The sequence below is a fragment of the Dipodomys ordii genome, unplaced genomic scaffold (genome assembly GCF_000151885.1).
Source record: "Dipodomys ordii isolate 6190 unplaced genomic scaffold, Dord_2.0 Scaffold106, whole genome shotgun sequence".
NCBI classification, from domain to species: domain Eukaryota; kingdom Metazoa; phylum Chordata; class Mammalia; order Rodentia; family Heteromyidae; genus Dipodomys; species Dipodomys ordii.
In genome coordinates, this window is record NW_012267322.1 from 5389099 (window position 1) to 5413133 (window position 24035).

General features: G+C 37.0%; 2 protein-coding genes across 3 annotated transcripts in view; both read left to right on the forward strand.

The window, feature by feature from the left end:
* LOC105994460 (renin receptor-like) overlaps positions 1-9657 on the forward strand; it is an 86237-nt gene extending 76580 nt beyond the window's left edge. Inside the window, exons 2-3 of one of the 2 annotated variants that reach the window (XM_013027976.1) lie at positions 7280-7373; positions 8166-9657. In XM_013027976.1, coding sequence (XP_012883430.1) covers positions 7331-7373; positions 8166-9367 — 1245 coding nt within the window. In that variant the 5' untranslated portion in view covers positions 7280-7330 and the 3' untranslated portion in view covers positions 9368-9657. The remainder of the gene's footprint in view (positions 1-7279; positions 7374-8165) is intronic. The other variant, XM_013027977.1, reaches the window with a different exon arrangement.
* Fto (fat mass and obesity associated) overlaps positions 1-24035 on the forward strand; it is a 379565-nt gene that overhangs the window by 76580 nt on the left and 278950 nt on the right. The gene's annotated exons all lie outside the window — the stretch shown is intronic.

Below are 24035 nucleotides of genomic sequence, written 5' to 3' on the forward strand. Positions count from 1 at the left end.
CTTGCTTGCTTGCTTGCTTGCTTGCTTGCTTGTTAGTTCTGGGGCTTGAATTCAGGGCCTGGGCCCTGTCCTCCAGCATCTTTTGCTCAAGGTTAGCACTCTACCACTTGAGCCACAGTGCCACTTCTGGCTTTTTCTGTTTATGTGGTACTGAGGAATTGAACCCAGAGTATGCTAGGCAACTAATCCACCAGTAAGCTACATTCCCAACCCTAGATTTATACTTTAAAGATGCAAGTTTAATTGTGTCATCTTAATATAGCCTTTAATGAGTACATCATACACATAATGGGGTTTTCTCTTGCTCTGACTGACAAACCCAACATATGGCTTCTCCTGTTTCAGATCCAACTGCTAGCCTTCACTGTGCTCCAGAATCACTTGACCCTTAAAACCTCCAGGCTGGTTCTTCCTCTGGTCCTTTGTTCTTTCTGCCAAGAACTTTCCTTTCCCAAATGTATACTCAAACCTAAAGTGATGCCTGCTCAGTGTGCTTTCCTAACCACCCCACTTCAACTTTTCCTCCATTACATCCATTACTAGATTCTGTTTTCATAAAATCATTGATGCAGAGGAGAGTGAGGTTATGCTGGTAGACCGAGTTTCAGTCTTGGTCCTGCCTCTTACTGGCTGTGATATTAAATAAGACACTGTAATTTTCTTCGTATAAAATAATACTATATCCTTCCATTGAGAGATTTAACTAAATTTTTGTAATTTTTATAGTAGTTTTTGACATATTGTATATAGTCATATTGTATATGACTATGATCTATTAGCTACTATTATTTTAATGTAATTAATATTAAAATTTGTTTTTTATTTTATTGACTATTTAGCTATTTTTCTTTTTCTTTCACTAGAATATAAGCTTCATGAGGAAAGGAACCCCATGTGACTCATTCCATCTGTATCCCTCAAATAGTTCTGAATCTTTGTTGATTATCAAAATAGGAATTATCATTGTCTCTGTTTTCCATAATTAGCAAGCAGGATTCAGAGAGGAAAGTAACTTACCCAAAGTTACACAGCTTCTGTATAGTAGTGGGCCAGAGGGTTAGACAATAGATTCCACGGGCCAGGTCCTTCCCATTATTCTTGTCCATTATACTTCCTAACTCTGTCATGTTTGATTCCTGATTTGTGGGTATCTTTTTATACAAATTCCAGCATGGATCATGAAATGGAAACAGCCATTTTTGTGAGCATAATACTTCAAGACCAAGAGTTAGACCAAGAGTTAGGCCAAGAGATAAATTAGGAGAGTGAGATCTGGTCACATGTGCTAAGTTGAAAGGATAGATTAAAGTTAGGACTCTTGTCCTGGGAAGGTGGCTCAGTGGTAGAGCACTTGCCTTGGATGCATGAGGCCCTGGATTTGATTCCTCAGCACCACATAAGCAAAAAGAAAAAAGCCGGAAGTGGTGCTGTGGCTCAAGTGGTAGAGCGTTAGCCTTGAGCTGAAGAGCTGAGGGAACAGTGCCCAAGCCCAGAGTTCAGGCCCCACGATCGAACCCCTCCCCCTCCCAAAAAAAGTTAGGACTCTTGCCATGGGGATAGTTAAGTTTATGACCTTGGGGTTGGGCTACCTGAAGAGAGACATATGCTTTGACTTGGGACTGGCAAGACCCCTGATGTCATGTGTTGAGCTCTTACTATTGTATTGTCTTAACCTGGGAGAAGCAGAGGTGGAGAACCTGAGCCATTGGCTCCTGCAACCTGTGGAAGACTGTTGGCTTGGATCTGCCTTGTAAAAGATGGTGTATGATTCTGGTTCATGATCCATAGAAGCTTCAGTGGCTCATTTTCTTTTTAAGAGAAGAGGAGAAAAAAATACAAGTTTGGTAAGGCTAGCAGATCAAGGTTCAAATTTCTGTTGTGCCTTTTATTTGCCCCTCCCACCCCCCCCATTCTGGGGTGGAATCCAGAGTCTTGTGTGTGCCAAGCAAGAATTATTCTACACCCTCAGTTTCTTGGCCGTGATTTTGCACACTACTAACCTTGTCTAAACTCCACTTGTTCCCAGATTGACTCTTTCAATAGTATGATGAAAGCTGTGGACCCTCTCCCCAGAAAAGTGCTCATATACTCACACTTCACATTTACTTTTATGGGTTAGTGATGTCGCTGAAACCCACTTTAAGGGTCTCTACCAGACTATAGTCCTTATGGGAGAAGGCTGATTTTTTTTTTTTTCTTAGAGAATCAAGACTGGTACTTGGCATCCTACAGTTCAATGTTAATTGAATGAGAGAATTGAATTTCTGGATCCCTTTAAACTTGACATTTAGATTCCTATGCACTAGGAACTATATCACTGCTGGCTTCATAAGCTAGCCTGGATGTAGCAATGTAGCCATTGCTCTTACATAGATATCTGAACCTGTGGTTTGGCCTTAGGTAAATTATAGAGGACTCATGAGATGCTTGAGAAATACTTTTAGTTTAGAACAATGTGTAAATGTCAAGAATCAGCGATTGAGGAATAACACATCAAAATATCTGGCATTCTAAACTGGACATGGACATCCCAGTTAATTTTGCCGATTCATCCTTCCTGGAATAGAAGATCTTAGAGCTAGAAAATCTTAGAGGTCATTTAGTCTCATGGGTCTATAGTGACTAAATGATTTGTCCAGGGCCTCTCAACTAGAATATGGTAGAGCTCAGGGTCTGTAATTTTTACCCTTATACTCAATAAGATTAGTATTTTTCAGCTCTTCTTAAGCCAATATCTTTCATTGATATCTGTGTGGCTTAAAAGCCTCCTAGATAAAACGTAGCCATTTTCATGCTGAAGGACACTCATTACTGTCTGTAGTTGGATTATTTATTAATATTTATCCTTATCTTATATAACATAAATCTTATAAAACATAAATTACACAAGGACAGGAATCTTTCTGTCTTATTTAGCTCAATCCTTAGAACTTTGTACATCATAGGTGTACAATACATTTTGGTTGAGAATGAGGAAGGTGGAGTTACCTTTGCAGTTCAAATAACATCAAAAGAGCTGGGATTTCCCCCATCGTTAGCAGTAATTTAATAGTGATTCATTGAATGTTTTGCACCTCAGACACTGTACCAGGCATAGAAAGAAAAGATATATGGTGGTTAAATTCAGAGACCTAAAGTCTAAAAAAAAAGCAAATTAGGAGGACCAAATTGGACTTTCAGTTTTTTCAATTAAATTTAATTTGAATGTATACTCCCATTACTTTCTTTGACTTATCTGCTTGCTTTGTTCATTTAAGTGCCTGATTTCTTATGACATTTGTGTTCAAATTATAAGTTCTGTAGGTCAGTGGTTTTTAAACCTGATTGATTGTTACCTTGCTTTGGAGACTTTAGAAATGATGCACACAGAAGCAATCTAGATCCTTCTCCTGACTTTCTGAGTTAGTGGGGCTAGGGTGCTCTCAGAAGATGTACCCCAGTCCCACTTTTTTTAAGGTGGTCATGTAAAAAACGATAACTAAGTAGGCAGTTATAGTGAGTCAGCCACCTCAATCTAGATACCACTGCCCTTGTAGGTGAATACTGTATGCAAGTTCTTGATCTTATGACCTGAACTTGGTATTCTATATGAATAGTTTCTTCTCAAAGAATCTGTGTACATTTCAGTACATGATTTATTCTAGGAGGCTCTGCAGAATCAAATAGTATGCTTGCTGCCTGTATACTAAGGCCCTGAAAACTCTCTGATGTTGTGTAGGTAAATGAGTCTAAATATCAAACTAATAATACCTAAGTTGGTTATGATCCCACATGCTCTTCTGTAATTTTTCCGTGTGTGGTTTAGCACTTTATATAGATTGAACATATAAATTGGCCCTGGATTGGTTACATGGTACCTTTTAAGACAATGCTTTTCTGTATGTGTGTAGCAAAAGAGATGGATTGTGCTTTTCCAGGATTTTTCTTCCTTTAGTTGGAGGAAAGATAGCAGGCATTTATTAGTGGACCTGCAAATAGGTGAGCTGTCAAGGTGTTGGCAGTGATAGGCTCCTCTGGGTGGAATTCAGGGCATCCTACCAGCAAAAAGAAGGCTAGACTTAAATGATTTCACATTTGGGCTTTACTTCTTATAATTGCTGAAGTGCTAAATTGGGTGTGACAAATCTAACAGGTAATTGCCAAGAAGGTTTCATTACTAGTCATTCACTAGATAAATGATGCTCATATTAGAACTAAGCAAAAAAAAATTAAACTGTTTTAGAGTAGAATTCACATATTGCAAATGTATTCACATATATCCAAGCCTTTTCAATGTGTTCATTAACTTCATTCCTTTTCCCCTGCCAAAGTGTTGTAGTATATGGGGTTACAGAGGAGGTGAAAGTGGTGTGAGGGATTGTGATTTAAGAAAAATTATGAAAGAGGTTAGGATTGGGAAGAAAAGCTGTTTTCTTATAAGGTGGTAAGTATTAAATGGCTTTTGGACAACACTCAGCTCTAAATAATTATGTTAGAGCTAAGCTTTTGATATTATTCTAGCTTGAATATAAGTTATAATTGTGAGATCAGTCTCAGTAGATTTCATTCATTAGGAATTTGATTGGTTTAATGAAAATAGTTTTAGAAGTCATATCAAAGCACAGTAAAACCTAAGATCACATCATTGTCTGGAGACTTGAGCATCTCTGGCTGAGCATTAGTACGTGTAAGAGTTTTTTTTTTGCCTCCTCGGTTCATTGCTGAATCTCATTAACTAGAAAGATGCCTGGACTAAAATAAGTCTGAAAATAATTGAGTGAAAGAAGAAAGGAAGGTACACTTGTTTCAGCTTTCATGGAGCTTACATTCTACTGGGAGAGACAAGTAGTAAGGACAGGTCAATAAACATGCTTATGACAGTTTGTCACTATGTTGAGGGTGCTGTTTTTGTTAGAATGGTTTGGGAATGAATAGATGAGAACACAGAAGTTGTGCAAAGCCTAGGGAAAAGGATTATTTGAGGAACAGAAAGAAGGCCTGTATGACTTGAGACTGGTGAATGAGAGGGAGACTTGCTATAATTAGGAAACACAGTAATGTCAAAGAGTATAGATTTTATTCCATGTGCAGAGGGAGCTCATTAAGAAAGAAATAGTATATAAGCAAGGGAGTGGCATGATTCCATCTGTTTTTTTTTTTTTTTTTTTTTTTTAAGAGATGCTCTGATTTCTTTGGAGATTGGACCATAGGCAGGGGACAAAAGGAAGGCCAGAGGAATGTTGTAGGTGAGGGTAAAGGTCGCTTGCCTCAGGAGGATAACTGGAAGTGAGGAGAAGTAGATGGATTTGGAATGGATTTTGAAGCAGAGAAAATTGTTTAGTGGTCTCAGGGTTGCTTGAGAAAGTTGACATACAAGAGAGTACATAAACATACACATTATTTTTATATTATTTTGGCCATAAGTAAGAAAAGTGCTCTTTGAACTTTGGGGATTACTAGTTATTATGAGTGGAGAAATCAAGCCTCTGTGCTGCTCCTCTGATATGGTTCTGTGGTTCCAAGCATTTTTGACAGCATCTATTCAAAAACAGAATGGCAACACACACTGTGTATTTTTTGGCAGATCAGACCATACTGAAATGAAACCAGAAAATTTAACTGTGCCTCTTGAATGGAACAGGACTCAGAAGAGATTATCTCAGATGTAATCTATAAGATAATTTGCCTTCTTATAAACAAAAATGTCATTTAAACATTTAGAATGTCTAAATTACTATTCTAGATTCCTTGTGGCTGTTTTGAGTTAATTGATTCATTTGGATAGTATGTTACTCTGATGTTTTAATAGGTAACAGTCAAATGAGGTGGAAGACCATAAGAATAACGCTAATAAGTGGTACTATCAAGTTATTAGCTTAAGGCTGTTATATAGAAAGACTAAATGTGACCTGAGCATTCTTGTTAAAAATCCCACACCTTCAGTTGCTAGGCAGCAGCATTTACATTCCAACTTGTGTGTCCCAGTTAAGGAGCTTGCTGTGTACATCATCACCTTATGGACCAATGAACAGCTAGATAAAAATGCTTCTAAATATTATTGCAAGAGGACACTGGGTTCTTCTTACTGGAAAATACAACTGGAAAACTCAATTTGTTGAATTACTTTGATTTTAGTAATCCAAAAAATGGACTTGGAAGGGACTCTTTGACTGTAAATAGCTCAAGTTAAACTTACTAATTGGAATAAAAAACTTTTTTTGGGGGGGAGTATGTGTGTGGTAGCTTCCAGAATTGTCACTAGTGGGATAAAACTTAACATTGATTTTAAAAGACTCTCATATAGTTGTAGCAGATTAAATTTAAGACTTAACAGTAAGACTGATATGGTGGTACATGCCTGTAAACCCTGGACTCTGGGTTTATAAATTAAACCAACCTAGACTGTATATCAAGACCTTACCTCAGAGAAACTAAACACCAAAGAGGACAGAGAAGGGAGATACAAAGGGTTATAGAGATAAAGGGTGGGGAAAGATTGAGATTGATATCGAATGGGGGGAGACTGACATTGCAATGTTGACAAGTGAGTATTTTATTTCCTGAGTTTTCACGTTTTTGCCCTCAATTTAACTTTCTCTGCAAGTCTGGCATGTTTAACGAATCAGATAAACATGTTTGATTTGAAGATTATACAGTATGTCCCTAATCTAGGTGAATCAAATGAAGTTGTAGTTAATCAAATAATAAGCTCAAGAAGGCAAATGAGTGTGTATACTCCATGGGACTGATAGAGGTCTACACCAGTCAGACTGAATTATTTTATTGCTGGTTTATGGAAAAATAAACACAGAAATGAGTGCTCCTGATTCTTGTGATTGGTTTACTCTAGGCTAGTCCTTTATCTTTTGTTCTTATCAAATCTCCCTCTTTCATTTAACATAATTGTGGGTAATTCAGAAACACCATGTTTTGTTCCATGGAGTTTGTGTAGTGTCTGGTGGGAATATCAATGAGAAACCACAAAATAGACTGTAGTTATTTCCACCAAGTAATGTTCTTCCAACATTTATAAATTATTTGCCCTACAGGAGTGACAAGTACAGATTTCTGGGAGCAGGAAATTATAATACAGTAGATCTTCTTGAGAGACACATCCTAACTAAAGCTTGTAAATTCTCCTTCATCTTTGCTCATTCTTTAATCTTAACTGCCTTTCCCATTTGTGGTTATATAACTATTCTGTATTTGATATAAAATTGACCTCATGTTCAATCTTACATTGTCTTTGGACAATAGTTTTGGTAGTGACATTTCCTCCTTTTATTTCTTTGGTCTCCAGAAGGGCAGTTACCTTGAAGCAATCTCCTGGGTATAGAAGATTTTTGAGCATATGTTCCTTATCACAGTATATTTTCTCATTCAATGCATATTGTATAAGTAGTAAAAGTTGTGTTTGAAATTTCAATTTAAATTAAACATTTTAGTTTAAGATTGCAGAACATTTATAAAGTTGAAGTATATCACAAAGGGAAAGCTTACAATCTGTTATTGCTGTGTACTTTAAAATTATTTATGATTACTTATCTGAATAGACTCTTTGACATACCTACAAATACAAAGATAGTCTCTGAAACAAGGTTTTCATGTACCAAATTTAAGGCCTGGATTGAATTTTATGGATGAGAGAGATACCTTGAAAATGGAGTCATTGGCACAGGCTCCTGTGTAGGCAGAGCTGTAATGAATTGCAACTTGAGCTCGGATCTGCAAAATACTCAGAGAACACAAGCAAAAGCAATTTTTCCTCTCATGAACTAGGTTCTCCAAAAGCAACAAGTACTATTTGTCTTTTCAGAATGCTGTTCTGTAGCTTAGCTGTTAGACTCTTTGTGGTTCAGACTTAACATGACTGAGATTCCTCTGCCTAGATAAAACTTGACAGCTCTCTCAGGATGTGAGGAAAATTTCCTAACTTTAATTTAGAAGGATACTCTGCATTTCTGATTAGGCAATTGTGAACTTTTTTTCCTACTCTCATTCCCTGGTGCTAAAAAATGAGACCTGGTTGCTGGGTTTGAGAACAGTATGTGGCCTCAGACCTTTAAGACTATCTGGTTTAGAAATCCTATCAAGTGCTTAGGAGGGTTTTTGGAATTTTTTTCCCTAGCCTTTCTCAACTTCTTAATGTCTTAAAAATTATTTTCCTTTCTGTCCTTCAAATATAGTGTTTGTAATGCTTTTTAAGAAATTGTGGCGGCGGACTCTGGGAGTAGAAACCAGCTCGAGCAAGTCACCTCCTCCCGCTGCGGTGGTCGCCGGTGTCCCGCCGGCCGTCTGTGTCGCCTTGCACTGCTGCAGCAGCCGCGGCACGATGACGACTGCGTTCCTCGTACTGCTGTCCTTGTTGGTGGCAGGTGTTTGGGGGAACGAGTTTAGTATATTACGATCACCAGGGTCTGTTGTTTTCCGAAATGGAAATTGGCCTATATCAGCAGAGCGAATCCCAGACGTTGCTGCTTTGTCCATGGGCTTCACTGTGAAAGAAAACCTTTCTTGGCCAGGACTTGCAGTGGGTAACCTATTCCGCAGGCCCCAAGCTACCATTATGGTAATGGTGAAAGGAATAGACAAACTGGCCTTCCCCACAGAAAGAGTCATCTCCTACCCCTTGGAAAATGCAGTTCCTTTTAGTCTTGACAGTGTGGCAAATGCCATCCACTCCTTATTCTCTGAAGAAACTCCTGTAGTGTTGCAGTTGGCTCCCAGCGAGGAAAGAGTATATTTGGTGGGGAAGGCTAACTCGGTGTTTGAAGACCTTTCAGTCACATTACAGCAACTCCGGAATCACCTGTTTCAAGAAAACTCCATTCTCAGTTCACTCCCTTTAAATTCTCTGAGTAGGAATGAGGAAGTTGACCTGCTTTTTCTTTGTGAACTGCAAGTGCTTCATGAGATCTCAAGTTTGTTATCTTTCAACCAGCACGTAGCTGAGGATCATTCTCCTGATTTGTATTCCCTGGAGCTAGTAGGTTTGGATGAAATTGAGAAACGTTATGGCAAAGAGTCGGAACAATTCAGAGATGCTTCTAAGATCCTCGTTGATGCTCTACAAAAGTTTGCAGATGACATGTACAGTCTTTATGGAGGGAATGCTGTGGTAGAGTTAGTGACCATCAAGTCCTTTGACACACGCCTGGTGAGGAAGACCAGGATGATCCTTGAGGCAAACCCAGAGAAACAAGTAATTCCCTATAACCTGGCATATAAATATAATTTTGAGTATTCAGTGGTTTTCAACCTGGTACTTTGGGTGATGATTGCCTTGGTTCTGGCTGTCCTCATCATCTCCTACAACATTTGGAACATGGACCCTGGATATGATAGCATCATATATAGGATGACAAATCAGAAGATCCGAATGGACTGAACTTTCCTTATGTCATACTTACACAAGGGGTTTGGAAATAGGTCATTTTCTTAAGATACATCTTACAGTATGATTTAAAGTATAGATGGCATTCTTAAATTTATCAAAATGAAAAAACAACAACAAACTTTGTTCTCTGTTTTGTGTTTTTTTTAGACTGAATTGTAGTGTTACTGTGAGCTGAATTCTGTAATACAGAGTCTATATTATGCTCAAATGTTACAGACATTTAATAATGTAATTTCTATTTAATAAATGGAAAAATTCACTGATAAAATATAAAACACTTATAATAGCTTGTTATTTATGTTGGGAAATGCACTGAATTTATTATAGAACTTAAGAATGCTTAATTTTCTCATGTAGGGTAAACTATTTATAAATGTCCTAGTTTGATATTAATATCTCTGAAACACAAGTTTTTTAAGTTAGAAAAGCCCTAAGATACTGGATATGCTTATACAATTGCTTAATTTTAGAATTGACAGGATAGCTGTTTTTTTCTTTTTAAACCATTTCTTAGAGTTTGGTGATCTGTATAGTCTAATTAAGGTATTAGAAATACTATGCTGGGCCATAGGTTGGTGGCTCATGCCTGTAATCTTAGCTACACAGGAGGCTGAAAGCTGAGCATCGTGGTTTAAGGACAGCCAGGGTAGAAAAGTCTGAGATTCTTATCTCCAAGGCACCAGCACATAATTGAAAGTGGAGATGTGGTTTAAGTGGTAGAGCATTAGCTTTGGACTAAAAAGCTAAGTAAGAGTACAAGGCCTTGAGTTCAAGCCCAAGTATTGTCACAAAAATAAGTAAAGGTAAAACTTAAGTACTATGTTGATTGAAGAAGAGACTAAATTAGATTATATGAAACCAGATTTTTAGGGGACATCTTAAAGTATGAATATAAAATATTGTAATTTCACTAGCTTTTCCCATGTAAATGTCCTATGGTTTGTGGTATAACTGCATTCTATAAAATATTAGGAGGAAATGATTTATACCTTTCATATGAAAGTGGACCAATGTGTACAAAGAGTGACAAAGCTGATTCAAAAAATTGTGGCAAAATATATGATTTACCATCTTAACCACTTATAAGTGTTGAATCCAACGATGTTACATACATTCTTACTGTTAGGCAACCATCACTATGCCCATCTCCAGAACATTTCCATTATTGCATACATTGTATTATTACGTAGCCACGATACAGTATCTCCCTATGTCTGCCTTCTCAAAGTCTTGTTTCTTTAAATTGGACTAGTCTAGGTACTTTTTATAAGCAGAATCACATAGTATTTGTACTTTACTGACTGGCTTATTTCCCTTAACACAGACTTTTCAAAATTTATTCATGTTATAGCATGCGTACACATTTTATTCCTTTTTAATGCTGAATAATATTCCATGAAATGTTTATATTGCATTTTATTGATCTATTGAAATGCTTTTACTGTTTTTTACACTTGAAATGCTTTTACCTTTTAGCTATTGTGAACAATTCTGCTATGAAGATGGATGTACACTTAAATTTTTATTTTTACTTCTTTTGGGAATAAACTCAGATGTAGAAATACCAAGTCATGGTTATTCTGTTTTTAAGTTTTTTGAGAAACAGCCCCAATATTTTCCATAGGGGCTGTACCATTTTATATTCTTAAGAACCATGTATAGACATTCCACATTCCTGCCAACAGTTGTTATTTTCTGTTCCATTTTGTTTGGTTCTGATAGTGGTCCTAGGGGGTATAAAATGGTATCTGTTTTTGCTTGGCAAACATCTACTACCTTTTCTGGTTTCAGTCAGATGTTACTTTCAGGGGAGAGCCTTCCACGAGCCTTTCAGTTAGGTGCTGTGGTTCCACACTTGATTTCTGTGTCATAGAGCTTCCTATGTTTGATTGTAATTTGATTGTTTAACTGACAGTTCTACCATGTGTTTTATTCCATAAAGGCAGAGGTCATGTCTGTCTTGACCACTGTTGTTTCTTTAGACTTGGCTGTCAGTGGCGACAGTGTCTAGAATGGGATACGTGTATGTTTAAATAGACATTCCCATCTCACACTATGATAGACAGCCTGGGCTTTGTAGATAGGACTCATGAAATCAGCTCTGACATTTAGTAGCTTTCTAATCTTGAATCAAGATTATATCTAAATCTTGGTATTGTTTCTTTAAAATGGGGAGATCTGCCTCATCTTCATTAATGGTAAAGATTAAAAGAGTTATGATGGATAAAACGGCCTTCAACAGTTAATAAATGTGGGCAAAATGAATGAGAAAGGAAATAGAAGTCCAAAATTTGTAGTCATTCTGATGATGATATTAACATATGATTAGAAACAGGAGAAACAGATTTAAGAAAGTCAGGCAAGGGATGTGAAGGGTAAACCAAAGGAGGAGGCTGCAATGCTTGGTAAGAAATGTACGCATTATCCTGCCCATGTACTTGTAACCCCTCTGTACAGTATGTTCACAAATAAAATAAAATAAAATTAAAAAAAAGAAAGTCAGGCAAGAAAAACACTGACTTTGTTCTTGAATCCCATGTGCTGGTGGGACCTTCTAAGATGTGACATCCTAGAGACAGTTTTAAATGTAGGTTTGGGCCAGAGATGACTATTGGAGAGTTAATCTGTAATGAAGACATGTGAAGAAAATGAGATTGCCTAAAGGAAGAATGTTTTGTAGAGTGAAAAGAGTGAAAAGGATATGCAATGTTTGCTATAAGGGCAGAAGAGAAAAGACTTGAAACAGAGAAAAAGGCATTCTAGAGTGAAGTAATGCAAAGGAAAGAACGTTACAGAACCAGAGAAAACAGAGATGCTCTTAATTGTGGCTGATGTTTCAATAATGACTCAAAGGATGGTGCTGTTTTAGCAAGTACAATTGACCATTAACGTTGGCAAAATTGTTTTAGTAGAGTGGCAGTAGTTGAAGCCAGACACTGGGACCAGGCTAAAAGACAGTGGAACTCTAAGCACTTATCTTAAATTGATCTTCAGGAAGTTTGGTAGGGAAAGAAAGATTGCACATGGAAGTTCAATACTTTGTTCATGGTCATACAGCTAACAAGTGGCAAAGGCAGGTTTTGAACTGCTAAGGGCTGGTTCTGGAACCTGTACAGTTATATTATGTAGGCTATACTCTTCTACCCTTTTTCCTCTGGTGGTTGAGAGCTATGTAAATATCTATACACTTTCTATTAAGAACAGAATCATTCACTCAGAAGAAAACCTGGTGCTGTCATTATTATATCTCAGATAGGAATTTGTATTTTATAGTATAATTAAATTGCCCATGTGATGCTTAGGTTAGGTTGCAAGCCTTGGCATATGTGCAGAGGAATAACTTTTAGAATTATTATTCATTTTTTATCAGACAATCCAGCAGTAGAAGTTTTTCATTAATGGTATAATTGGAAGAGGAAAGTTGATAAAATTAAATGCATAGATTGAAATCAGATTAAATACATACTGATGAAATTATAAGAGTTCTTTGCCATGCTTCAGTCAGGCAGTGTTGAAAATAAGGAGTGTGTATTGACTTTCTGGGATCCTGGGAATAGATACATAAAAACAAAAAGAAATATCTACTTTGTATTATGAACCTCTAAAGTAGTTATTAAATAAGATATTTTTCTTTAACTTCTCATCCCTGCTAGAAGAAACTGATAGTTGATACAGCTGTGTCAGCAGCTATAGGATTTTTTTTTCTTTGGTTATGTTAAATAACATATCCTGTCTTGTATAATTCACTTGTAGCCATGTAACAGGAGGTATTTAATGTCTTATTATATTGCACTTGCTTTGGAAACAGCTGAGAGCCTACAAGGGACAGTTAGAGACAAAGGGTTATTAAATGGACAGTCACTGAGGTCACTTACTGATGGCTTTATTGCAGTCTTCTGTTCATCTGTTTTCCCATGGCAGGTTGTTTGATCATGCTTTAATGGTTAAAGCTTTGTAAAATTACAAAGAAATCAGAAATCCTATGGGTCTCAAGTGTGGTTATTTACAGTTGGACTGCTGGCAGGAGAATGCTAAGTTTTATCATACTAATGCTAAGCTGGGTAAGACACCTGGTGAAATCTCATGGAGAAATCTCTGCCCTCTGATCTTTGAGTGTACTCTCAAGGCATAGTGTTTCAAGGTGGAAAGTACCCTGAAATATGACTGAGAGAACTTGGCTTTGCATCTCAACAGGTATGGCCAGTTGGGGAGGAGTTTCTCTAAGAAGTGTAAAAGGTTGTATTATTAGGTTGTTGGAGCTAAAATGTAGGCAGAATGGCATGAGGAGTTTTAATTAATTCTGTTATCTCTCTTTTATGGTTTGGAATGATACTGCCTTTGGTATTGTATTCGCTTACAAAATCATAGACAATATTTGATTCTGAGGAAGAATGTTGGGTAAGTGGTATCTCTATTTTCAGTGGAATTACTTTGGAGCTGACCCAAGGAACACGTGCTTGCAAGGCAGTCACAGTAAACAGAGTCCAGAGATGTTAGAATTGTTCTGTGTGAGTCATTGGCCAGTAGGAAAGTATCTAATATAATAGTTTAACTTACTGTTTAGATATTGATAGTATATTGTTTAGATACATAACCTTCCCCCAAAGTTCTAGTAGTTCTTTTTTCTTTTCTTTTTCTTGGTGAGGGGGAGGGCTGTGTGCCACTCCTGGCATTTGAACTCAGGGTCTGGGTGCTGTCCCTGAGCTTTTGTCCTCAAGGCTATTGTTCTATCACTTGAGCAACAGCTCTATTTCTGTCTTTTTTGGGTGGTTAATGGGAGGTAAGTGTCTCAAGGACATTCCTGCCCAGACTGGCTTCAAACTGTAACTCTTAGATCTCATCCTCCCGAGTAGCTATGATTACAAGTGAGAGCCATTGGTGTCTGGCTTTACATTCTTAAAATTGGTGATTCTAGGTGAAAACATCAAAACTAAGTCAGTTAGATAAAGTAACTTTGATATTCAAGTTATCGTAACAGCTTAAGTACATTAAGTATATTATTTTGAGTCTTTAGTTTTTTTGTTTAAAATTTACTTTGAAAGAAAATTTGCCTTGAGATAAAGAAATTGTATAGCTGACTTGTGCTTGGAAAAGTGTTACAGTGAAAGGTGCTGTCTTACAACATTTTAAAATGTTGGAGGATATAGAGGTGTTGCTCAAGTAGTAGAACACCAGCCTTGAGTGAAAAAGCCTAGTGCTTGAACCCTGGGCAGAGTTCAAGCCTTAGAACCAGTGCTAGTGCATGGGCAAGGACACACACACACACACACACACATACACACACACGCACACACGCATGCACACACGCAGGGTTCAAGCCTTAGAACCAGTGCTAGTGCATGGGCAAGGACACACACACACACAGTGCATGGGCAAGGACACACACACACACACACACACACACACACACACACACACACACACACACTTGTAATACCACCAGATATAATAAGATTTGGCTTCATGGGGATGGGAACGTGGCTCAGTGGTAGAGCACTTGCCTTGCATGTATGAGGCCCTGGGTTAGATTCCTCAGCACCACATAAGCAAAAAGAAAAAAGGCGAAAGTGGTGCTATGGCTCAAGTGGTAGAGCGCTAGCCTTGAGATGAAGAGCTGAGGGACAGCGCCCAGGCCCAGAGTTCAGGCCCCACGACCGGACTGTGCCCCCCCCCCAAAAAAAAAAGGTTTGTCTTCATTGTCTTTACATCACAATAAAATAAAGTACAGATTCTTAGAGTTAGGATAGGAAAATATAAATTCCCGAAGTAAAGGTAAATGAAAGGCAGGAACAAGCATTTCACAGAAGAGTACTCATTGAGATGTCACTAAGCATATGAAAAGTTATAAAGAAATGTGAATTAGAGTGGGGAACTTGTGGTCTGTCAAGTTTCCAAAGATGTAAACGTTTAGTAATAACTGGTGCTTGAGTGAAGAAATGTGATTGTCTAGTGATAGACATGAAAATTGATATCAGGTGGAGGGCAGTTACACAACATGAATCAGAAACGTTGAAAAAAAAAAACAAGTGAATCTTTTGACCTAATAAATGTCCTGGTAAGAATTGTTACCCTAAAGAAATCTCTGCCTTGTCAAACTATTGCAATGTGTATGTGCCCTCTGTCCCCTCTGCAACTGCAGAGACAAAATATTAAAAAAGAAATGAAAAAAAAATCATAGCTCAGCTTCCAGACAAGATGGTGTTGTGGGCTGACTAGATAACTAAACCAAAGGAGATAACAAACTGGACTGAAATGGTGGTCCTACAAAGGCTGAGGATATGGCAACAAAAACTTGCAGGTTTACAAAAGTTGCAGGTAAATGTTTAAGATAAACAGTAAGTTTATTTGAAAGTTAAAGGAAAGTCATGGAAGAACATAAGCAGAAACTCTCCATCTGGAAAGGGGCTACAATGAAGATAGTCATCTTGGATGGTGGTTGTTATATCCAGGGCTCCTCCCATTTCTTCTCCCTTGGGCTTTACACTGAGTGCTTCATGGCTTGTGCATGCACTGCCCTAGCTCTTTACATTGGTTGTGTGGGCATCCAGGGCATTATGGGAAAAAGTATCTGAACAGGAAGAAGCATTTGAACAAGGCACTGTGGGAAAAAGATGTCATTTTGGGACACATGTTACCAGCCACATATTAGGTCCACCACTGTTTATCCTTATCTACATAACAGTTCCATGGTCTCTCTCAATAGGGACTGAAAATTCCGGGATCTAGACCCAATACTTGAAGCCAGGGACCAGGATGAAGTTACATTTCTCATAAAAAGAGACCTAAAGATGTACTCTCTCCATCCCCCAGACGGTAGCTTCTATGCAACAGTGGGTTTGGGGGAGCAAAAGAAGGGAGATGTAGCTTCCAACTTGGAATCAGGGAGGGAATCAGGCTGGCTCATTGTGGAGTGATGGGGAGAGAACTTGGAGCTCCATGGGACTGTCATGTCAGGTTTCATCCGGGTAGTGATGCAGAACTATGATAGAGGACAGGTGAACTCAGTGGAGTGAGAGGAAAAACAAAGACAAAAAGTCTTTCACTCAGACTTAGCTAGCTGTTAAATGCAACTCCAAAACACTTGAAGAAAACAAATACCCAGAATGATAATTAACAAAATCAACAAAGGGACCATAAATTTATTCCATATGATACAAATCCGCTTTTACAGAAAAAAAACAAAGACTAAAAGAAGCATGTTTATATTATTCCAAGAGATAAAGACATCACATTGGTTAAAATGAAAATTTAAAATATCTGAAATTATGCAGAAATGGCATAGAAGATGACAAAAACCAGTCACAAGTTTTCCAAATGATAACTATAGTCATAGAAATATTAAATGTTGGGGCTGGGAAGGTGGCTCAGTGGTAGAGTGCTTGCCTTGCATGCCTGAGGCCCTGGGTTCGATTCCTCAGCACCACATAAGCAAAAAGAAAAAAGTCGCAAGTGGGGCTGTGGCTCAAGTGGTAGAGTGCTAGCCTTGAACTGAAGAGCTGAGGGACAGAGCCCAGGCCCAGAGTTTAGGCCCCACAACCAGACCCCCCCCCCCAAAAAAAAAAAGAAATATTAAATGTTTTTTATTTTTAAGACAGGATCTCAATATGTAGTCTAATCTGGCCTGCAACTTCAGATTCTCCTCCTGCCTCAGCCTCCTGAGGGCTGGAATTACAAACATGTATTACCATATGTGGCTGAAATAATAAACTCAGTAAATGAGATGACACAATTAAGAAAATTGATGGCCTGAGAATATTGAGTTATCCACTTACAATGCAGTATGAAGATATAAAAAATTAAAAACATAATAAAAGACAAGACACTTGGAGTCTAGTTGGAGAGGTCTTAATTTTTCTGATATGAATTCCAGAAAAAAAGAATTTGAAGAGCTGACAATTGAGAATTTTTCTTATTTATAGAATTCCCTGAGTCTGGATACTTGGGAGTAATATCATCATGTTGAAACTTAGATTATAAGGCATATAAGTGGAAACATATTGTTAAGCTGCAAAGAAAAAAACATCTCTTCAGAAGACAGATTCTTATTATCAGTAATACATGCTAGAAGGCATGGAAGGTACTAGGCAATTTTGTTTGTTTTGGTACTAGAGATTGAATCCAAGGTCTCCTAGGCAGGTGCTTTGTCATTTGAGCTAGGCCCCTAGCCCTTTTGTTTTTATCTGGGTTTTTGACTTAGCATAACGGGAGAGAGAGAGGGGCAAGTAGGAGGGCTCCCCAGTAAGAGAAAGCAAAAAAATTCTCAGTTTTGCTTCTCAGTTCCCATGAAAGTCACAGGAACTCAAGATTCATAGGCAAAAAGAACTGCAGAAAGAACTAACAGAAGCTTTGAAGAAAAGGAAAATTTACAAGGTAGGAGTTTAGCAGAGACTTACTTGGTAGAGCAGGGTGAAGCAGGGAACAGTTGAAAGAGAAAGAGGAGCACCACAGACAAGTAAATATGGGAATGAGAGGCTCAAAGTGGCAGCTTTCATTCTCACTAGCCTTCCTACACTTAGCTGGGGAATTGGGTTGGATTTTTTTTTTTTTTTTAATTCTAGAGAACTGGTCACATGCCTGAGCAACCTTTAATCCTAATGTGGAGACAGCAGGTTTGGGGTTGCTGTAGTCTAAAGGTTCTGTGACTTGGGTATCTGCTTTCAGTGATCTTCAGCAGTGCTTTCTGTTCAAATAATCATTTTTTTTTTTCAGATTAAATTACTCTTCTAGGGAGATTGCTAGACTGCATCTAAAGGAAGGGTGTGGTTTCTTAAAAGGATTAATTTTACTTTTGCTATTTTCCAAGCAACATTGTTTAATAGTCAACATCTTAATCATTTGGGTGTGACTTTTGTTTAGAATTTAGGATACCAGCAAAAGGAGAAGCACAAGTTGCTTTGCTAAGGACAATTCCCAAAGGAGTTTACTTTCTGGAAACCTTAAAGTGCAGTTTTCTTAACAGACAACCCAGGTTTTCTTTTTGAAGAAACCTTGATATGTTTTTAAGAATTCTTTTTTTTTTTTTATTGTACAAGTTTTAGACCTTGTTAGTGTTAGGTTAATAATATCCCCTATTGGCCTTTTAATTGTTATGTGGACATTTGTTTTTGTTTTTCTTACCTTTCTGGCTAGAAATTAAATTTTCTTTTAGGACTGGCTTTTAATATAATTGACTTCTTTTCTCTTTCTCTTTTTTTTTGTCATTTAAAAAATTCCTCCCCCCGCCCCCCTTTTATTTTTTGCCAGTCCTATAGCTTGAACTCTGGGCCTTGGGCGCTGCTCCTAAGCTTCTTTTGCTCAAGGCCAGCACTCAACCTCTAGAGCCATAGCTTTACTTCTGATCTTTTTGAGTAGTTTATTGGAGATAAGAGTCTCATGGAGTTTCCTGCCCAGGCTGGCTATGAACCATGATCCTCAGATTTCAGACTCTTAAGTAGCTAGGATTACAGTTATGAGCCAGCGGTGCCTAACTCATTTAAATAATTTCTCATATTTTCATTTTTATTGTAAAGATAATGTACAGAAAGTTTACAGTTACATAAGTCAGGCAATGAGTACATTTCTTTTTGAACAGTGTCACTTCTCTCCTTTTCTCCCAGTTTTTTGGTTCCCAGCCCCCTCCCCCACAAGTTGTATAGTTCATTTTCAGCATACTGTTTAGTGAGTATCACTGCTGAATTAGTTTATCCTTTATCCCACCATTTCTGTTCTTCCTCTTACCTTCCCCAAATCAGATAAATTTACATACAAGACAAAAAATACAGAAATGAAAACTGACAAAAGGGGAAAAACAAAATACAAAATGTAAAAGAAAAAAATCCTTTTTTCCATTTCTTATAGTTCATTTTGATAAACATTTTATATGATCAGATGCACATAGCTATTGAGCTTTTGTGATCTCCGAACAATATCCTCTTTTGGTCTCATTGTATGACTATTTAGAGTCCTGTTTAATTTTTCATGTCCAAGTATAATTTTTAAGTATTATTTCTTTTTCTAGTTTCTTCAAGTGCCACAATTCTGTAGCATTATGTATGTTCACACTGGTGTACTTATTTTAATTTTTACAGTTTATTTCTTCATAATTGACATGAATTTTCTTACAGATAACACATAGTTGGGCACTGCTTTTCAAACAAGTCAGTCTGACAATTTCTGCCTTTTAATTGAGTTTAGACTATTTATATTTAAATTTGTGTTTATTTGTATGGTTGATTTTCACTATGTATAATACATAATAGCTGTTTTTGGCAGGAGGATAGTAGAGTTAGAATTCAAAGTCTCACATTTGCTCAGCAGGAACTCTACTGTTGAACCATGCCTCCAGCTAATCCCACTCTCTCTCTCTCTCTCTCTCTCAGTGATACTTGAAGTCAAGGTCTTGTGCTTCATAGGCAGGTACTCTACATATATATATATATATATATATATATATATATTTGTAATTTCATTTTATCTTTTTGCTGACCTTGTACCTATAATTCTGTTACATAAAATTATTTCAATATTTCTAGTATCCATCTTTATCTCTATTTTAATAGAGTCCTCTTTGAAATAGCATTGTTTCAATTCATATGTAAGAATTTTACAATATACTTCCCTTAGGCCTTTATGCTACAATATACATATACAATATAAGTATAATACTTACACATATAATAGTTTTACAGTATAACCTTATAGTACACATTCTCTTAGGCCTTTAACTTCTACATGTTACATATATGTATGCATTTTTGTAAAGTTTAATTATGTAAACATATGCTATAAACCATACAAGGTGCTATTTTCTTTTGCTTCAAATAGTCAAGTATTTTTATAAAGATTTAAATAAAGGGAAAATTTTATATTTTCTGTGAAATCACTGTTCCTGATGCTGTTCATTTCTTCACATAGATTCACATTTGTATCTAGCATCCTTTTCTTTCTGCCTGAAGATCTTCCTTTATCATTTCTTACTGTAAAGGTCTGCTGATGTTGTTAAGTACTTCTTAAAAGTACTTATTTTATCAGCATTTTTTTTGGAAGTGGGGCATCTTTCTACCATCTTAATAATGTTGTTTCCAGATGATGTTTATTGTTATTTTATGGCTTTTTCATGTTAAAAGATATTTTTCTCTACTTGCTTTAGTTGATGTTTTCACTGGATTTAAGTAATTTAATTTATAATATGCTTTAGTGCCTTATGTTTTTTGTTCTTGAAGTTCCTGAAATATCATGGCTCTGTGTTTTGAAGTTTAATCAAATTTGTAAAATACCTACCTATTGGATTTTCCTTTGTCCCATTTTGTCTCTTCTCTTTTCATGAATCCACGTACATGTATTAAAATACTTAAAATCATCTCTCAGGTTACTAATGCAGATTCTTTTCTGTATTTTATTTAAGTAATTTTCTTCACTATGTGTTTAAGTGTATTAGCCTTATATAACTAATCTACTTTGAATGCTATCCAGTTCTCTTTTATCTGAGTCATTTATATTTGCCTTTTTAGAATCTTGATTTAATGTTATTAACCCAGAACTAAAATCCAGGTAGGGTTTTGCTTTTTTTTTTTTTGTCTGAAGCACCTTGGATCTCAAGCCTATGTACCCCTCTTGCCATAGCTGAGATGACAGATGTGTACTACCAAATCCAGCTGTTGGTTGAGATGGAGGTCTTGCTACTTTTTTGTTTTGGCTGGATTTAAACTACAATCTTCCAGATCTTTGCTTCCTGAGTAGTTCAGGTTATAGGCATGAGCAAGCACTCTTGATTGAAAAGTCTTATGTCATATATGTACTTTTTATGTAAGTCTTAAAGATTAATCAGATCTTGAAAGATAAATATCTTCTTGACTTTGGGATGCTGTGGAGTGTGGTGAGAGTGAATTTGTATTATTCTTGAGAAATGAGAATGAGTTGTGAATATCTCATGACTGGCAATGAAATATTTTGGCAGTACATTAGTAGCTCTAGGGAGGCCTGAGGTTTTCTTATGTATTCTAAAATTCTATAGATGACCTTTGCAGCTTCCTGATTATAGTTAATTCATGCATTGTATACACACACACACACACACACACACACACACGCGCACACACACACACACACACACACACAACCTCTGTAAAGTTTATTATATAGTTCTCCCAGGTCATCTAGGCAAATTAATATCTGGATTTGTCATGGAGGAATGATCTTTCGTCTAACACATAATCAGGTGGGGTTCATATAGATTTTTAATAGATAATTTATAACTGATACATAAAGCTGTCTTTCTCCAGACACAAATAAATATTAGAAGATAGTCACCAAAATGTATTGAGGACTTTTTGTGCAACAGGTAGTGTTTATAGATCTTTACATGGGTTACTTAACCCCTCATAGGGAGGTATGAAATGAGTCCCACATTACGTACTGGACTGGTACAAGTAATTTTGGAACTCACAGTTCAGCTCCTTGACTTGTGCTTTGATGTATAGAAGCCCTCCCCTACCCTGCCTAAAATCTACATAGTTTGTAGTCTGCAAAATGCACTAATTTAAATGGTTAATTTTACCACTTCTGCACAAAAATCCTTTGTACCATTGTTTTACAGTTGAGGAAATGGTTGAAAGAGCTTGAGTCAGGCATGGTTCCACACCTAGGAAGTGCTAGAATCTGTACTCATTTCTGCTTCCTAATCATGTTTCCGTTTTACTGCTTCCTATTTTATTGAGAATCATACGGGGAACATCACATTTGTGATGTCTTTTTTTTTTTTTTTAAAGATACATTGTATTATATAGAAGATGTTTATTTTGACTTCCTTTGCCTTAGCTACTTCCTTCTGATCTTTACAGTGTTAATGAGATGGGTCTTCGTGACCCAGTGGCACCTATCTACAAACCAAATCGATCACATGATTGCCTACAGTGAATGTTCACTGGCTTTTATTTGTGATTGTATTTGTGAGAAGACTCAGGTAACAGCATTACATTTTTTTTTTTAAATCAAACCTGACCACTACATGGAAAATGAAAACTGGGAGAATTAGAGTTGTTGGCAGCATGGTCTAAAGAGGTTTGAAGAGACAGCAGTAGGATGAAAAGTATAGGCCCTCTGTATGTGTTGCTGAGTCATAATCCAGTTAATTTATTATGTAATTACTCAAGATGCTTCACTCCTACCTTCAAGCCTCAGTTATTCATAGTCAAGCCGGGGCTTAAGTTGTTGAAGAAAGTTCTGCATATTATTCTAAAGTTTTATGGTTTTTCATTGCATGTGCCTTACTAGGTTCTTGTCCCTGTTACTTGCAGGAGTGATGAAAATGGGCAGTAGCCCACATGCGGTGGTCTTCATGTTCCTCCTACCAGGCATCTCCTGCTTGCTATGTGGCATTTATGAGCAGCTTGACATATTTGACACGATTGTGTCAGCAAAGAAGTGTGTGGGCAGCACTGTGTGCTGTAGGGCCCAGCTGTGTGGATGTATCTGTACATTAGGCTAAGAAGCAGATCTGACAACCACGTGTGAGCCACTCTGCCTCCACACCAGAGAGCAGTTTAATGTGCTGTGTGTTTACCCTTTGGCTGGATTCAATACAGAGAATTTGTCAGAGCTGTGCTCATCTATGACAGGTTCCCAAACACCTCATTTGCCTGTGTATGGAGCTGTGTGCTCTCTAAAACATTTTTGTATTGAATTCCATGTTTACAATTAAGAAGTAATACCTTTGAATTGGCGATCAGTAATACATTGAGTCGGCTATCTGTTTACATTGTTCAAAATAATATAAAATAGAGAATTTTGAAGGGTTTTTCTCTGCTCTGATGCCCTTTGCAGTCACTTCCCATCTTTCTTCCTGACAGATACCACTTTAATAGGTGGTCATTTATCCAATATGTTTCTGCATGTCAGTGCAAGTAGATGTTGAAGCGTGTTTTTTTTCGGGGTGTGTGTGTGTGTGAGGGTTGTATTTGGCCAATAGGCACTTTTATTTTTATTAAGGAATGCATATATTTTATCCTACATTTATTATTTACAGCAAACACATTTCATTTATACATGTTTATGCCAGACTTCATGAAAGTATATATTTTTTGCAATAGCAGATCATATATTGAATCTTACAATAATACACAGACATACAAATGCATGTCTGAATCTATGATATATTCATAAATATACTGTGAAAACTTTGACACTACTTGTCTAAGGCATGGAGACTAGGTAACAGAATCTAAAACTTCTGTTTATTTTTTATTTTATACATTTTTGTTTCAAGCAAGTCTAGGTTTTTTTAAAATTTTTATTTTACTTATTTTTCTTATGTATTGATTGTACAAAAGAATGGATTTCATTGTAATATTTTCATATGTACACATAACATGTGTTGTTGGCCATGTTGACTTTTCCTAGTACCTTCTCTTGTCTCCCTGATCACCTTTCTCTGTTTTGGGAGCTTTTTTTTTTTTTTTTTTGGTGCTGGTATTAGGGCTTGAAGTCTGGGCCTTGCTTTCTGGCTTGGCTTTTTAACTCTCAGTTGGTGCTCTATCACTTGAGCCATGCTTTTCAATCTTTTTGCTCCTTCTCTTCCAGAATTATGTTGGTTATTTGGAGATAAGAGTCTCAGATTTGTTTACCCAAGCTGGCTGTAAACCTTGATCCTTATATCTTGGCCTCCTGTGTAGCTAGAATTATA